This window comes from Microtus ochrogaster, linkage group LG3 (genome assembly GCF_000317375.1).
Source record: "Microtus ochrogaster isolate Prairie Vole_2 linkage group LG3, MicOch1.0, whole genome shotgun sequence".
Lineage (NCBI taxonomy): Eukaryota > Metazoa > Chordata > Mammalia > Rodentia > Cricetidae > Microtus > Microtus ochrogaster.
Window position 1 is genome coordinate 27650640 of NC_022029.1, and position 17321 is coordinate 27667960.

Below are 17321 nucleotides of genomic sequence, written 5' to 3' on the forward strand. Positions count from 1 at the left end.
CCTGCCTCTGCCTCCCGAGTGCTGGGATTAAAGGTGTGCGCCACCACCGCCCGGCTCATTGCCTATCTTTTGCAAACCCACTTTATAACTTCTCCTAATTTTACCCCTTAAAAGGGGCCCAAGTAATGCAGGTGGGTTTGCTCACTCTAACCTCAGTTAGGAGGCAATCACTGGCTCCAAAGATTGACCACAATAAAAAAAATCAATCTTGCTTCAAATTTCGCTCAAATTGTGGTGACGGTCTCATTTTCACTGGTGGGGAGAACAAAGTCTGTCTAAGGCCTGAGTTATCATTTGTCCCTTTCAAATTCTAGGTTAGCTTGTGTTTTATACTAATCATTTGAATCATTAGATTTCTCATAGGATCATTTAATGTATTATCAATCATCTTTTATCAAAATTATTTACAAATACCATTATTGCAATTATTGTTAGTGTTATTACAAATATTGTTTTCTTGTTCTTATTACACCTGCTGCTGTCAAGGCCAATTTAGATTCTAGTCCTGGAGTCATTGGGTATTTAGAATTAGTCCCTATCTCCTTTAGAATTTTAACAGTGATTTGTCTAATGAGATGCGTCAGGATCTATATTGACCATGTTACTCCTTGTGGGAAGGTTGATGGCATTTCTCCCATCTTGATACTCCTCCACTGTTCAAAATGTACATTGCTTAGTTCCAACCAGATTCTTCCTTCTCATGGCCTCTCTGATCTACAGAACAGGAGACTACCAGAGTCAGAGATATTTCACTGTGTCCTGTAATCCCATGGCACTCAGTAAACCTTGAAATAGGACCCAAAATATTATTCTTCTGTCCACACTGGTTCAGGTTCCCAAACATGAGTCTTGAACATTACAATGGGTATGTGATACAGTATTTAGGATATCCTGCTTTTAAATATAGCTGTTGAGGCTACAGTGAGGGTGCAGTGCTTAATAGTCCTTATTGCTCTTACAAAAGACATGGATTTTATATCCCAAAACAATTTGATGGTTCTTAATCATCTATAATTTTAATTCCAAGTGATCTGGTACCCCTTTCTCACTTCCACAGCAAACAATCATGATGGTTAAACAAACGTGCAGACAAATGATTTTGACATACAAAATAAGATTCATTCATCTAGAGCATTTTAAATTTGTCAGCTGAATTTTATTATTTGTTTGTTTATTGTTGTTCCACAAAGTTTTATGTTTAATTAGTCCAAGGTTTTGGAGGGACTCCAAGGCAGTTATAAAGCTGTCTAATGGCTTGAAAGGTTCAGGTGAAGGTCCTCAGGCTGACTGGTACAAAGACAAAGCCACAGCCTCTTGGACGCCAAGGACAACTCCAAGTCATGCTTGAGTGTGAAACACTTAAGGACATAGTCACTCAGAAATGGCCTGGGCATGCCAGTCTGCTTGGGTCTGGCCCTGTCACTCTAGGAAAGTGGGTCAGGTTGTTGCCCATCTTCTTGATGAGCTTCACCTCATCATCCAGAAGGTGGTTATCCAAGATGTCACATAGATGACAGTATTTGCAGGCAGAAGCCAGTGAATGAAGATACATTAGGGTTTAGTGAGTTTCTTCTCCTGGGCCAAGGCAGGTTCCATGGCTTCTTGAGTTTTACCTCACTCACCATGAGTAGCCTTTAGAGACAGTGTGTACAAAATGTCTCTAAAACAAAAGAACCAGCACTGGTGGTATAGTATTTCCTTCTACACCTGTTGTATGGGAAGTTCATCATTAAATGACTTAAAAATAATATAAAATTTAGTGCAGTCAGAATAATTATTTTTTAGCTATGATGTATATTTCCTTTTAAACACTTGCATCTTTAGCCACTTGATATTTGATAAAGATTCTACATCTATATTTATTTAAGAGCACAATGTTATGTTCAATAAAACCTTAAAGGGCATCCTTTTAGACCTTACTTCTATCATGCTTACAGATTTCCTCAGTCACATGAGCATATCTTGGTCATGGTTTATACCAGAGTAAGCAATTGCTGACCTGCAGGGTCCCAACATAGCAATTAATCTCCATGTTTTCCTAGCCTCCTTGTTTGCTATTACAGTCATATAATCCTTCAATAAAAAAGACTGAAAATTTTAACATTATGTCAACAATAATAGAGAAAACATGAGACAATAACTGGAGAGAACTAAGACTGTGGGAGAGGAGATATGAGCTTTATTCATTGATTATACTTCAGGAAAGAAAGAAGGTAACTAAATCTACATCGTCCTCTCCTCAAGATGCTAGAGGAAAAGAAAATGAAACAAGGCTGTACAAATCTACCTTCTCATACCAAAGCTAACATTTTGGATTATATGAACATCGAACAGTTGAAATTTAATCACTTATAAAATCTTCCCACAATATCTTTGAAGATTAGGCCCCATGAGAGAGTTTTCTGAAATTATTGTTTTATTTTGCTTTTAGTTTCTGTGATAAATGCCATGACCAAAAGCAACATAGTGAAGAAATGTTAATTTGGATTACACATCCATGTCACAGTCCAACACTGAGAAAATCCACAGCAGGAAGACAAGAAGAAACCATGGAAGAACTTGATTAGTGTAGGCTGAATCATGAACAGATAACTTTCTTATATAGTACAGGACTACCTGCTATGTGATAATGGTGACAAATACGTACTAGTCCCCAGCCACCAATCAAAAGAATCCCTCAAAGACATGGATGGCCACAGGCTGTACTGACCAATACAATATCTAGACTGAAGTTCACTCTTCCAAGGGAACTTGGAATAAAATTGCAATAAAATTCATCAGTACACTATGACACCAAACATTCATTTTCTAAAATCAATATAATTTTCCAATACAAACAGAGTTTGTAAGAAATTACTTTGAAACCATAGAGATGACATTGTTAAAAAAATCAGTACTCATTTGCACCACTATGTCATTATCAGAGACTAGTCTACGGTACAGGTCCGCTCTGTTGTCCTGTGACCACCATGTATACGCTATGGGACACATACGCCTAAAATTACATTGACACTCTTTCTCTTCATGTCCTACTCTCTCTCCTTCCCTCTACCTCACAATATGAAAATAAAGGCATGAATTATCCCTACAGTTGTCTCACTGAACAAGTTAGAGTCTCTTGATCATTTCCTGTCACACATGAGCGTTTGCCTTTCTGCCAGGGATTATGCAACACAAAGGATATCAGTAGAAGTAAAGCAATGGGACTTTTTAACATAAAGAAACCATAGGAATTAGACTGCATTCTTTTTAAATAAGTGTGTGTGTGTGTGTGTGTGTGTGTGTGTGTGTGTGTGTGCCACTCAACATGGATTCTGGGAAAAAGAACTCTGGTCATCCACAAGAACTTAAGAGCTCTTAACTGCTATACATCTCCACACTTAGTTGTTGGTAAGTTCATTGTTCTGTAGTATCCTCATATAACTACATACCAAGACATAAATTACTTAGGCAAACTGAAAATTATCATTTGTACATGACTGTGAATAGACATTTTTGCCATTTTAGCACTCAGGAAGCTGAAACCAGGGTACCTTAAAAGCAAGCCTTAGATAAAGAGCAATTCAATAATAAAAATGTTCAAAATGAAATTTACTATTGGTATTGAAGGTATTTACAGACCTACCCATCAAAACAAATGGAAATTGAGCAAGACAAAACCTGACTAGAGATTAATTTCCAAGAGGTGGAATAAGGTAATAAATCAGAATAGTCAAAAGACATGGCATAGAGGGATGATTAAGTTCCCAGACTGGATACATATACATGTGTACTTTCAACAAGCCACCATGGTGAGACTCATCATTTGTTAGGCAACACACAGCCCTTACAGTTGGTATTGGTGGTCAAATATGTATGAAAATCATCAGGACATTGGGTGACTTGAAAATCTAGTGCTTAAAATCACCTGCCCAAAGCACACACAGATGATTATCTATGTGGACAATATCCCAATGTTTATATTGGATGCAAAGTTGAAACTTGGTCAGTCTTGTGAGAGAAATATTTTCTGATATCAGCACACATAATGACAAAAATTTCTTGAGGAGACACAGAGGTCACACTGCTAATTAGTTTCCCCTCTCTCATCCTGTGATATTTTAAATTTATTAGTAGAGCATGCTATACTATATGCTAGACTATATTACATCATGGGACTTTTTCTTACCTGTAGCTGAATTTCATTTGATTTATAATTATAAATTCTTATATAAACATAATTAGCATTGTTATCACCACACCCCCAAAAGGGAGTTTTAGTTTGTCCAAGATGAACCTCAAACATGTTGTGCTCTTTCTAATGCATCCTAATAGAATAATAACAAGGGCACATCTTCCAGTTTTCAACAGTTCATAGTAAAATTTAAATGTGGAGTAAGGCTATCCTCAAGTTTTTTAGAACTCATGTGTGAGAAATATTATGTGGTAATATATGCAGTGTAAAATTGTTACATGGATATAAGCGTTTAGGTTATTAAATTTGATTGCAGTTAGATGGGTTTTGGAAAATATCATGGGTGAGTGAACCTGACACAGAAGGAAAAACACATTTTTTCTTGCATGCAGATCCTAGCTACAACATATTCATGTATATATTTAACCATATGTATAGGAAAGACCATAAAGATGGGGGTTATTAGAGGGAAGAAGAGTTTGTTATAACACATCACATAATATATTGGCAGAGTGTACGGCAGTGGGTTAAAAGGTATAAGCAGAGGGCAGTTTTAAGATTTGAAGAATAGGGTGTGTATGTGTGTGTGGCAAAGAGTCACAATGTCTATATCAGAGAGAAAGCTAGTTTGAAACCGTGGTTAAAATATAGATGATTCAATGGCTATTTCTCCATTGATGATCACTGCTGCCCCAAGTGCTATTGGTTACTAATGAGAAATTAGTGCTAAGGTTGGGGCAGATTCCTGCTATTTTTTGGCCCAGGAGGAACCAAGGTATCCCTCAAATTTCAGGTTATTGCCAATATTCATTGTTGCCAATTAGAAAGTTTTTGCTAGGCCGGGCGGTGGTGGCGCATGCCTTTAATCCCAGCACTTGGGAGACAGAGGCAGGCGGATCTCTGTGAGTTCGAGACCAGCCTGGTCTACAAGAGCTAGTTCCAGGACAGGCTCCAAAACCACAGAGAAACCCTGTCTCAAAAAACAAAAAACAAAAAAAAAAAAAAAAAAAAAAAAAAGAAAGTTTTTGCTAAAGGAAGCATATGGTTTGGACACAGTCCATTGAAAAACCAAGTTGTAACTTAGCTCGAATTTTTCTTTCCGATAACTAGCTCCAAAATAGAAGCCCTTACTTTGCCACCTGGTAGAAAAAAAAATCCCAGTTATTACCAGCAGTAAATCCAGTAAACTACAATAACAACTGGTCAGAAAAAATATGTATTTTCAAACACTAGAATGAATTTTAGAAGAATAAATCACTGCTTTTTCACTAGATTTGTGAAGACCACGAAAGACAAAATACATATGCGAATTTCTTAAACTACTCATTTTTATGTAGTTTATGAGTAAGAATGTGTGTATGTTTGTGTGTATGTGTGTTTGTTTGCTATGTGTTTGTACATGATTCCTGGGGCAAGAAAAGTATAAGCGATGTGTACAATGTGCAAAATTACAGTGTAACTCACCAAATGTGGGTGGTTGGAAAAAAAATGTGGGCATTTTGAAGGACAAGTATGTGTTTTTAGCAACACTGTGTTGTAAGGAGGCTGCTTGTTGGCTCCTAGCTGCTCAGCCCTGAAATAACCACACAGAAATTATGTTATTTAAGTCACTGCTTTGTACAATAGCTCTAGATTCTTCTTGGCTAACTTTTGTATGTTGATTGAACCCATCTCCATTAATCTGTGCATCACCACAAGGTCATGACCTACCAGCAAAGTTTCAGCACCTCTGTCTCTGGCAGTGGCTCCATGGCTTCTCTCTAACTCCTCCTTCCTTCTCCCAGCATTCACTTTAGTCTTCCCTGCCTACCTCTATTCCCTGCCCAGGTCCAACACAGTTTTTTTTATTAACCAACGATATTCACAGAATAGAGGAGAATCCCACACCACCTCGCCTTTTATGTTCAAATAAAAAGATAGGTTTTAACCTTAACATAGTAATATTTCATGCAACAAAAAAGGTATTAAGCAATAATTACAGTTGTAATATTTATATCTACTTTATCTTTTTATCATAACTAAGGATATGTCAAGTTGGGAGCATAGGCCCCTGCCCCTCGCATCTATCCCAGCCCCCAGGCCTGGTCTGGACTCCAAATCCCAGCAGGCCAGGGTATTTAAGTGATCCCCCAAAAGAGGAACACATGGTCTCCCTTTCTTCCTCTGGGGTCGTTTTTTATGCGGCTTCCTGGTTTCCCCCTGGGGGCCACCCAAGAGTGCAGAACTCTCATTAAACCTAGATTTTTTTTTTTTAATTCGGCTTGTTTGGATTTGGCTTGATAGGGAATTTTTGCATTGGCAAGGAGCTTGTGTTAAGAAATATTCCTAACATTTTGGAGGTTCCACCGAGCTAGGGCAGGCCCCTAGTCTACAGTTTGAGCTCTCTATGCCACGCTTAAAAAGGGCTTCTGGGCTACAGCAGCTGCATTTTGGTGGGTCCCTTTTCTTGTCTACGCTCTAGGGTTTTGGGGGGACCCATTTGTACTTATTTTTGTTGTTTTCAGATTCCTGCTGAAGTCGTGAGCTCACGCAGGGAATTCGAGTCAATTCCGTGGGATAGGGCTTGGCTGAGGTGGAGATCTGTTTGTTCCAGGACTCCGGGCATCCAATCTCTGATGCCCCTTTTGGACCTAAGAGCCATTTTGGAGGATGCTCTAAAATGGACTTAGCCACGTGGTTAAGCATAGATTCTAAAATGGGCACTTACAGTTCAAAGCCATGTCTGCTGTTTCTCCTGTAAGCCTCTTACAAAAATCTTTTAAAATTGAGCCTATCTGATACAAATAAACAGAGCTTACTTATATAAGTCCATGGTTTTTGGTCTCTGTGATCTCACCCCCACCCCCTTAGTAGCCATTGTCTTAAAGCACCAGAATCACAGGCCCCTCCCCCACTCTCTCAAGCCCACACTTCCCAACCTACCCCCCCCCCCCTGAGGAGCAATATTCTTTCCCCTGCCTTTCCCAATTCGGAGGTTCAAGGTCAACTTCCACCTTCCCCTCCCCCTCCTACCTCCCTGCTCCACTCCTGGACCCCCTCTAAGCACTGGGCTAGCCCCTTGCACACTCCCTTTTCTCTTTTAAATCTCTCTCAGGTAGAAAAGTGGCTAGGTTCCTCTTCTACTAATCATTCTGCTTCCTCAGTCAGTACCAGATATTAGGAAAGAGTTTTTTTTTTTTAAAAAAAAAAAAAAAGGTTGAGGATGGTCCCCAATCTCTTAAACGGAAATTGGTGAAAATGGCCTTTAAAGTTTTTAATGCCCAAGAGCAATCAGCTGAGTCTTTGACAGACAAAACTACAACAATCTACAAGTCCAGGCCTTAGCAGCTGCCCTAAGGTCACAGGAAGGGGTACAAGGGAAGCCAACCACAGGGCTCTATCAAGTGTGGCCTAAATGGTCACGTGGCACGATATTGCACTACACCTGCTCCAAGGTGTAGTGCCACTGTGCAGGCTTGTCCTCTATGCCAAGCCATGGAGGTCCGGCCTCATCACCATCGGCAAGTGAAACTGTGCCAGCCTTCAAACGTCTCAGCCTTGCAGAGGATTGAAGCTGCCCAGACTTAGTTTATCAGGTAACCCTCTCCTAGCCTAGGGTCATGCTACAAGTGGTGGGTAAGTCCATTACTTTTATTTTCACTCAGGCCTTAAGTTTCTCTCACCAATTTCAGCTATGGGGGTAGACAGGACCTGTTCCTCCCCACTTAAAACTTTGCCACTGCCCTACCATCTTGCATGACATTTTTTTTTCTCATCCTTTCTTAGTTACACAGGCTTGCCCAGCACATTTACTGGGTGGGGATATCCTTAGCCGCTTCCCCAAAGCTTTGTTATGCTTCTTGAAGCCCCTTTTAACCCCACCATCTCTTCTATTTGACAGGTTCACTCCTCCTGCCAGATGTGTGCCCAGGCCAACCCACCAGGAGCTCTCCACATACACCAGGTTCATGGACACCAACCGGGCAAAAATTGACAGGTTAATTTTACCCATATGCCTACTCATAAAAAACTCTGTTATCTCTTAACACTTGTGGACACTTTTACAGGATGGATGGAAGTATTTCCGGTCTCCAGGGGAACAAAAGATGTGATGACTCACGTCATGGAGCTCATGTCAGAAGCTCTGAACATCTTTTGGATAATGGGACTCATCAAACAACAACTAACCAAGCTCTCCACTGAACTCAGGTTGTCTTGGCCCTTGCCTCAGGGCCATCCCACGTTCCCCTTATGGGCCTGAGCCCTTTTGAGTTGCTTTATGGCAGGCCCTTTCTCCTTAGCCATCACCTCCCAGTTCAAACTCCTCCACTGGCAGGGTACCTACCCTACCTCTCCCTTTTAAGGTCCCTTCTCAGTTCACATGCTGACGGCTGTCTCCATGCCCCAACACCATGGGGCCCTAATGCCCCTAAATCTGTCCTGCTCTCCTCAGAGGACAGAATACTCTTTAAACAGTTAACTCCTAGGTCTCTCGAGCCTCGATGGACAGGACCTCACACGATAATCCTCACCACCCCCTTGGCTGCCAAGCTCTTCGGACACCCATGCTGGTACCATCTCTCCAGGTTCAAGCGGACACCTACTCAAGACACTTAGTCTGTCCAGAAGACAGGACCTTCCACCCTCCAGTTTTCCAGGACGCCACGATGAAGGGCCTACCTGCTCCTCATTTTGGCACTCACCTTTAGCGATAACAATTTTTTTCCTAGACACCTGCCTTCTCATCTCCCCCAAGGAATGATGCTTGCCTTCTCCGGGATGACAGTTCATGGGATGCCTTTCCAGCCACACCTCTCACTAAATGTGGACACCTGGCTCTCCCCTTCCCCACGCTGCCCCATGCCTGCAGGAAGTAGCCGGATTTGAGTCTACGCCCTTTTTTCCCCCCAAAGAGAGCCTAAATGTTTGTCATAATTACCATTCCAGTTTTCTGTCACCCCTATAGCCAAAAAGTCTGAAAAAGTTGGGAGTGTAGGCCCTTGCCCCTTGCATCTATCCCAGCCCCCAGGCCTGGTCTGGACTCCAAATCCCAGCAGGCCAGGTCCTGACCCCTGCCTGGGGGTGGGGTTAGAACCACTCCCCAGGTTATTTAAGTGATCCCCAAAAGAGGAACACGTGGTCTCCTTTTCTTCCTCCCGGGGATTGCATTTCTGCATCTTCCTGGTTTCCCCCTGGGGGCCACCCGAGAGTGCAGAACTCCCACTGAACCTGGATATATTTTAATTTGGCTTGTTTTGATTTGGCTTGATTGGGAATTTTTTTGCATCACCAGGGAGCTCATGTTAGGAAATATTCTTAACAACTATAACTATAAATTCTTCAACTCCATTAAAGACTCCAGAAGGATATAATACATAAGTAAAGAGGAGGCGGATTGTAAGCAACTTCCAAAACTCTTGAAATGACAGAGACATCTTGCTACCTGGACAGTTACCAAAGTTCTTATGTACCATTGGGGTATCCATCTTCAGCCTATAGGCCCATAGCATTTAGCAGACTTTTTGAAGAAGCAGCAAATTTCAAAGACAGTTCAGCCCATATTGGCAGTTTGTCAGTCATTTTCTTCTGTGCCCCAAACAATGTCATCTCTTTAGACCTCTTTTCAGGTTCTTTCAACTTGGTCTACAAGCTGTGACTGGGGAGGACATTGTGCAGAGGGCAGAACATAATACTATGTTATATATAATTTTCCAAAATGCCTTAGAGGATGTTTATGAGGAATGGAAGGGGAGGGTGGTAGATGGGAAGCAGAGGGGGGTACCAGTGAAGAGGTATGTAAAATAAATGCAAAATTTTTATTTAAATGAAAAAATAATCACAAAAATTATAAATGCTCAACTGATACCTCAGACATATTACTAACTAGCTCTTACAACTTAAAGTAAGCTATTCTCTCGAGCCTCTTCCTGATTTATCAATGAAATTCAGCTACAAAGAAATATTCTATCAGAACATGGTTTGATAGAAGGAATCAACTAAAAAACAAGTGTATTAATGCAGACTCAGAAAGCAAATTCTTCTCCTCTCTCATTGAATCTCCTAACTCCAAATCATCACACGTAAGAAGTAACCAGGAGTAATCACAGAACTTACATCTTGCCTTCCTAATGAAAACATAATGGAAAGTAAATCTTTTGCACAGGAATGGGCCAATAATAAAAGTTCTCAATATTTGAATGAGCTCCTTTTAAGCTGTTCATTTTAAAATTTTTTAGAATAATTTCCAGAAAGTATTTATGATATAAACTTCAAGTATATAAAAAATTTCACAACATTACTATCATTTAAAATAACCGCGTTTTTATAATTTTGCTATAAAAGCTTCTTTTCATTACATTTGGTTCTTTTTATCTGGGTTTCTGTCCTGTATCTAAGACGCATCAGAGTGAAGCATCTTTGCCAGGGAAGTGTTATATTGGGCTTGGAGATGCAGAGGGTTGGAGTCTGTGGTGGTGGATCAAAGGCATGGCATCAACAACTGAGAACTCACATGAAAATCTAAAATCAGCTGGGCAGTGGTGGCACACACATTTAATGCCAGCACTCGGGAGGCAGAGGCAGGCGGATCTCTGTGAGTTCGAGACCAGCCTGGTCTACAAGAGCTAGTTCCAGGACAGGCTCCAAAAGCTACAGAGAAATCCTGTCTTGAAAAACCAAAAAAAGAAAAGAAAAAGAAAAAAACACAGGAATTATTGCACATATTGCAATTGGTTTTCATTTTATATATAGAAAGTATTAGGAGTTAAATTACATATTTACACATTTCATAATCTCTTTTGTTCCATTTTAATTTTTTATTTCTTAATTATATCATTACTCCTACGAATATTTTATTTTTTTACGCATTGGTATCTCTCTCTCTGTATGTGTGTATGTGTGTGTGTTTATTAAGAAGCCTATGTGATTGTTAGAAGACAGCTTCGGAAATTGATACACTATTTCCACCACATAAATTCCAGGGAGGCAATGCAGATAATCACATTTACTGGCAAGAATCATTACGAGCTGATACATCTCATGTTCCCAGAACATTCTTTCATTACCCACAAAAGAAGCAAATTTACCAACTCAGCATTACAGAGTTACTACTGATGTTTGTTCTACACACTACTTCTTTTCACTGTGAGATCACAATGGACTTCAGCAGGGACTTAAAACACAGAAATTCTGGAACACACTACTAAAAATTAAAGGACAAACACACTTAAGTTTCATTCATTCTAAACACTTTGAGTATTTTTCCACATTTATTCTAAATAAAGGTTCTCACCAGTGAAAAAAGTTATTGAGTATAGTAGGAAATGCGGTTGCTAAAAGATTTTTCACATGGTCATACATGTAAAGTCTGTCTCCAGAGTGAATTCTTTTTTCCCCCCAGAGTGAATTCTTTAGAACATCTTGGCAACAGAAACTCCTGAAGACTTGGAACAATACTTAAATGTATATATTCATTACAATTCTTTCCAGGATAGATCTGTGCATGAGGGTTACAGAAACTGGATGTGCTAAAAACTTTCCCACAATACAGACACTGTGTGAGATCTTTATGCTTGTTAAAATGACAAGAACAAAGAAATAGTTTATATACCATGTTTATATACAAAAGGTTTCTATTCAGTGGAATGGTTATACTCTTATACTAAGTGAATCTAGTAAAGGCTTTCTGACAGTGGTTACACACATTAGGCTACTGAGTAGTGTGAAGAGGTTCATGTCTGTTATGATCACAAGAGCAGCTGAAGGCTTTTCCACAATTCTTATGGGCATAAGGCTTTACCTTCAAGTCAACTATTTTATTTATGCCTGTTAACATCAATAGAATGAACAGTTTCCACATCTTTTACACACAAAGAGTTTTTCCTCTAGTGTGTTTTTTTCATGCAAATCAGGAGAAGTTGGAGTGTTGAAAGTTTTCCTGTAATGTGCAAAAGCCTTCTCTCCAATTCGAACTCTTTCTTGGATGTTCAGATGACTGGAGCGGGTAAATGCTTTTCTACAATGCGTACATGCATAGCACTTCCCTTCAGTATGATCTCTTTCCTGAACCTTACATGAATAGAAATTGGTGAGGGGTTTTACACAATGCTTACATGAATAAGGCTTCTCGATAGTGTGACTTCATTCATGTATGTTATGACTACTGAGGTCACTGAAGGCTTTTCCAAGATGTTTACATCTCAAGACATTTCTCCCGTGTAAATCCTTCCATGACTGCTCAGGTGACTGTAACAAGAAAACACCTTTTCACACTGCTTAAATATATATGACTTCAATGTGAACTCTTTTCATGAGTCTTACAGGAAGTGAAATTGGTGAAGGTTTTTTCACAATGCCTACATGAAAAAGGTTTCTCTGGGGTTGTTGAATGATTTTCCACAATGCTTACACACGTAAGGCTTTTTCTCCAGTGTGAATTATTCCGTGGATGTTCAGATGACTATGCCAGGAAAACGTTTTTTTCACAATGCTTGCATGTATGAGTCTTCTGCTTCCTGTAGTGTGGCTCCTTTTGTGTTTGTTACACCTACTGAGGTTGTTGAAGGCGTTGCCACAATGCTCATGCACAAGGTTTCTCTGCAGTGTGGCTCCTGTCATGTCTGTTACAACTACTGGGGTGGTTGAAGGCTTTTCCACAATGCTTACATGTATAATGACTCTCTGTCATGTATACCCTTTCATGAATGTTACAAGTACTGGAACAAGGGAATGATTTTCCATAACTTACATGCATAAGGTTTCTCTCCAGTATGAATTCTTTCATGAATGTTACAAAATGCAGAACTGGTAAAGTTTTTCCACAATGCTTGCAGGCTTAAGGTTTCTCTGCAGTGTGGATTCTTTCACGTCTGTTAGAACCACTGGGGTCATTGAAAACTTTTCCACAATACTTACATGCATAAGGCTTTTTTTCCAGTGTGAATTATTTCATGGATATTCAGATCACTGGAAGAGAAAAAGGCTTTCCCACAATGCTTGCATGTATAATGCCTCTCTGCCATGTGCATTCTTTCATGAAGGTTACAATACACAGAACTGCTGAAGTTTTTTCCACAATGCTTTCAGGCATAAGGCTGTTGTCCAATGTAATTGTTTTCATGACTTCTATAAACACTGAATTTGGTGAAGGATTTTCTAAAATGTATAGAAGCATATGGCTTCTCTACTTTGTGAGTTACTTTTATCTCTCAAAACATGTTACATATTTAAATGTTTTGCCACATTGCCTACAAATGTACCTTTTCTCTTCAATATGACTTTTTTCATGGTTGGTAACGTCACTGGAATCGATGAAGGATTCTTCACAGAGACTACATACAAATTGTTCCACTTCTTTATGGATTCCTTCATCATTCTGGCCATACGGGAATCTTACTAAGACATCCTCATTGAGTTTATCTACAGTATGAGTTCTCTCCTGAGGCTGATCAAAACAGAGACTCCTACAGGCTTCATTACATTGTTGATTTTTACAGGGTTTCTCTTTAGGAGAAGTTTCAAATACCTGAAGTGATTAAGAATAACTGATATCTTTCCAATGTTTCTGATATATAAAAGTTTTTGACAAAACTCCCTTATACAGCAGCAGTTTCCCTCTAGGTTTTTTCTCTTAGATACTCATGTAAAGATAAATAACCAATAATGTGTCTTACATGCAATGGAGTCTCATGAACTCTTATTCTGGAATGCATTTCTTTATTGATCATACTGTCTGGAATAGGTTGCTGGTTTGTATCACAGTCATTTTGACATTCATATCATTGGTCTTTCACAATCCCCTGATATCTGCAAAAAATAAAAAAATAACAATAAAAAAGAGAGGAAAGCAATACTGTAGCCAAGAGAAATATTGGAGGCTGGCCTGTGTGGAACACAACTATACTATCTCAGAGGGAAGAGAATAATGGTATTAATGTGAAGAACATTATGTATGACATGGAAAGACCCAGCCATGTATAAAGAAGTAGAGAACTCCCTTTATTTTTCTCAGAATTCTTTTTTTTTTTTTTTTTTTTGGTTTTTCGAGACAGGGTTTCTCTGTAGCTTTGGTGCCCGTCCTGGAACTAGCTCTTGTAGACCAGGCTGGCCTCAAACTCCCAGAGATCCATCTCCCTCTGCCTCCCGAGTGCTGGGATTAAAGGTGTGCGCCACCACCGCCCAGCTTTCTCAGAATTCTTAAGGAGCTGTATCATGAACTTTGTGGTTAATAACAATTCTCAATCTTTAAGAAAACCAGAATTAATGACAAGGATTTATGTGAAGAGCTCACAAATTCTGATACACTTGATATGAAGAATTTCTTGCATTTTTTGCCTATCAAAAATGTTTCTGACAAAAGGTTTGCATAAAAACATAACTCAGATACAATGATATATAATTTAACTAAGAGGTATAAAAGGAGTGAACAGGGAGAAAAAAATAGCAAGCATATAAAGTGGTGAACCACTGTGGCATGTCAGCATTCTAAATACTCAACCAGTGTGGGTTAGTTAGTCATCAACTAGACCCATCTATGGTCATAGGATAGGGTCCCTCAATTGAAAAATGACTCAATCAGATTGGCCTGGAAAAAAGTCTGTGAAACCATTTCCAAATTCCTGATAAAGGAGGTTTTACTGTGTTGGGCAGTGTGCCCATGGGAAGGAGATCATGTTCTGTGTATGAAATGTATGTGCTAGTTAGTTTTAATCTACTTGACACAAACTAGAACCCACATTTGGGAAGAAGCAACTAGACAGCAGAAAATGGCTTTATCAGATTGACATTTAGACATGTCTCTGGTAGCTTTATCTTGATCACTGTATGAGGTGGAGTGGCCTAGTTCACTATGGGTGGGATCCCCCTAGAGATGTGGGCTAAGGTTGAGTAAGGCACGTAGATGATTTAGGGATGAAGATCACTCCAGTAAACAGGATTTCTCCTTCACTTCTACTTCACTGCCTGCTTCCAGATTCCTGTCATGCTTCAGTTCTTCCCCTGGCTTTCCTTTATAATGGGACTGTGACAAGGAAGTGTAAAATTGTCCTCCACCACACACATGAAATATACAAATATTGAATGTCACAATTCAAGGCTCCATTACAGGAATTTGTATAGACTCATTTTTCACTTAGGTATATTTGGAGCACTTGGCAGGTTCTTAAATGTCCCTTAAGTCCCAAATGTATAATATAAATTATTATTTTATTGAATATAATTTACCCCATATTCCTGCTGAGACCTTTAGAGTCCTCTTCAATATTTTCTTCTAGTGTTTTTTCTACAATAAAATCCAGAGAATATATTATGACACATTCATATTCAACATAAAAATAATTGCAACCTAGTTCTTAGGATATGGGTATGCACACTAACTAAATACCCACATCAAGAATTCAATAACATAACATGCATAAGCAGGAGACAATTGTTCACTGACTGAATAAGCAATGGGAACATGCAATACTTTTTACCTATGGAGATCAGGTTCAAAAACGTGTCCTTCACATCTCTGTAGAGCTTCTTTTGACTAGAATCCAACACAGCCCACTCTTCTGAGGTGAAGTTCACTGCCACATCCTCAAATTTTACTGGATCCTATAAGTACACACATTAATTAGGATGGTTAATTTTTACTAACAGACTGACAGGATACATAATCATCTTGCATGTATGTGAAGAAATCTCTGAATTATTATATAAATAGGATTTACTGAAGAATACCATGGGATGCTATCTTGATTACTTGATGACCCACTGTCTCATTTACTATTTATTAGTGTGTCACTCACTAGCAGCTTCACACTTCTGAATTTTATGAACTGGACTCTTCAATTGTGATTTGAAATAAACTGCTTCTGCCTTAAGTCACTTTTCTCATAATAATCTGTGACTGCCAGAGGAAAAGCCTGATATAAGGAATAGCAAGGCAGGAAATCCAAGAAGAGATAGAGGAGGAAAGAAGGCAGAATCAGGGAGGTGCCATAAAGCTGCTGAAGGAGAAAGATGCCAAAAGTTTTCAGGTAAGCCACAGTCTTGTGGTGATACATAGATTAATAAAAATGGGTTAACTTAGATATAGAGTTAGTTACTAAGACTGACCTAATAAGCCAAAAAGCACATAATTAATATTAAGCCTTAGAGTGGTTATTTCATAAGCAGTTGTAGGAGCTAGTGAGTGGGACCCAGTGGGTGAAGACAAACTGGTCCAGGGGGACCAGAGGAATGGAGAATATTTGTAGCTACATAATGGTGGCCAATATTTGTCCGCATACATCTACATAAAGCCTAAGAAAGCTTTAAAAAGGGGCTTTTAGACCCACAAATGCAGGAGTCAACTGGAGCTTCTTCGTAGCCACATTTTTTCAGAGAGCCTCTGCTTGCTGGTGGCAACGAGAGACACTGCTCCTTTAATACATCCTGGATCATGCTGGTGTCAGGAATGGCTCTGGTGCTTTTGGTAGGTCCTAATGTGGAGCATTTATGGGGTTTGTGAGAAGCTTGTAGCAAGTGCTTGCTGGAGCTGTGGTGGTGAACATGACTTGCAGAGCTTGTGGTAAATTTACTTCCACCATATTGAAAGGTTGAGAGAGGGGAGTCAGCATCCACAGTGTCAATAACCATACTGCTTACCATTTAAAAAAAACTAAACCAAACAAAACACTCCTTGTCAGAAAAGTATTTCAGAGACAAAATAGGACAGAATCAGACATAAAAGACCTTTAAATGAGCAACAGTGTGCTTTAAAAGGGTGCACAGTCTTGGGAGAGAGTGGAAAAATGAGTATAGGCAGGTATAAAAAGAAAGTTTTAAAAAAGTCTTTAAAGGGACAGTAAAAATTATGTAAAAAAATAAGTCACACATAAATGGAAAATACGCAGAGAATCTGAATTGTGCACATTATTGTGTTTTCTTTGAATTCTTTACTGCAGAGATACATTTGATTCTAGGGACTGCTAAGCTAAACCAACATACATATATTGAAGGTATATTGACTTCAAAATTTGAGTTTAAGACTATGTTACTTTGGAAAAGAGGTTCTACTTTCGTTTCATAGGTGATGAGAACTTGTAAATTCTTTACACACAAATATGTTTTTTTTTTGTTTTTTTTTTGGTTTTTCGAGACAGGGTTTCTCTGTGGCTTTGGAGCCTGTCCTGGCACTAGCTCT

General features: G+C 39.3%; 2 protein-coding genes across 3 annotated transcripts in view; both read right to left on the reverse strand.

The window, feature by feature from the left end:
• Window positions 1-12769, reverse strand: part of LOC101998057 (zinc finger protein 14-like) — a 27493-nt gene extending 14724 nt beyond the window's left edge. Inside the window, exon 1 of the mRNA XM_026785852.1 lies at window positions 12703-12769. Within this exon, the coding sequence (XP_026641653.1) occupies window positions 12703-12769 (67 nt within the window). The remainder of the gene's footprint in view (window positions 1-12702) is intronic.
• LOC102002212 (VPS10 domain-containing receptor SorCS2-like) overlaps window positions 11136-17321 on the reverse strand; it is a 19596-nt gene continuing 13410 nt past the window's right edge. The window contains exons 2-4 of one of the 2 annotated variants that reach the window (XM_005360671.3): window positions 15625-15748; window positions 15374-15431; window positions 13846-13957 (exon numbers count right to left, since the gene is read on the reverse strand). In XM_005360671.3, the coding sequence (XP_005360728.1) occupies window positions 13930-13957; window positions 15374-15431; window positions 15625-15748 (210 nt within the window). In that variant the 3' untranslated portion in view covers window positions 13846-13929. Of the gene's footprint in view, window positions 13958-15373; window positions 15432-15624; window positions 15749-17321 lie in introns of both variants that reach the window. The other variant, XM_026785982.1, reaches the window with a different exon arrangement.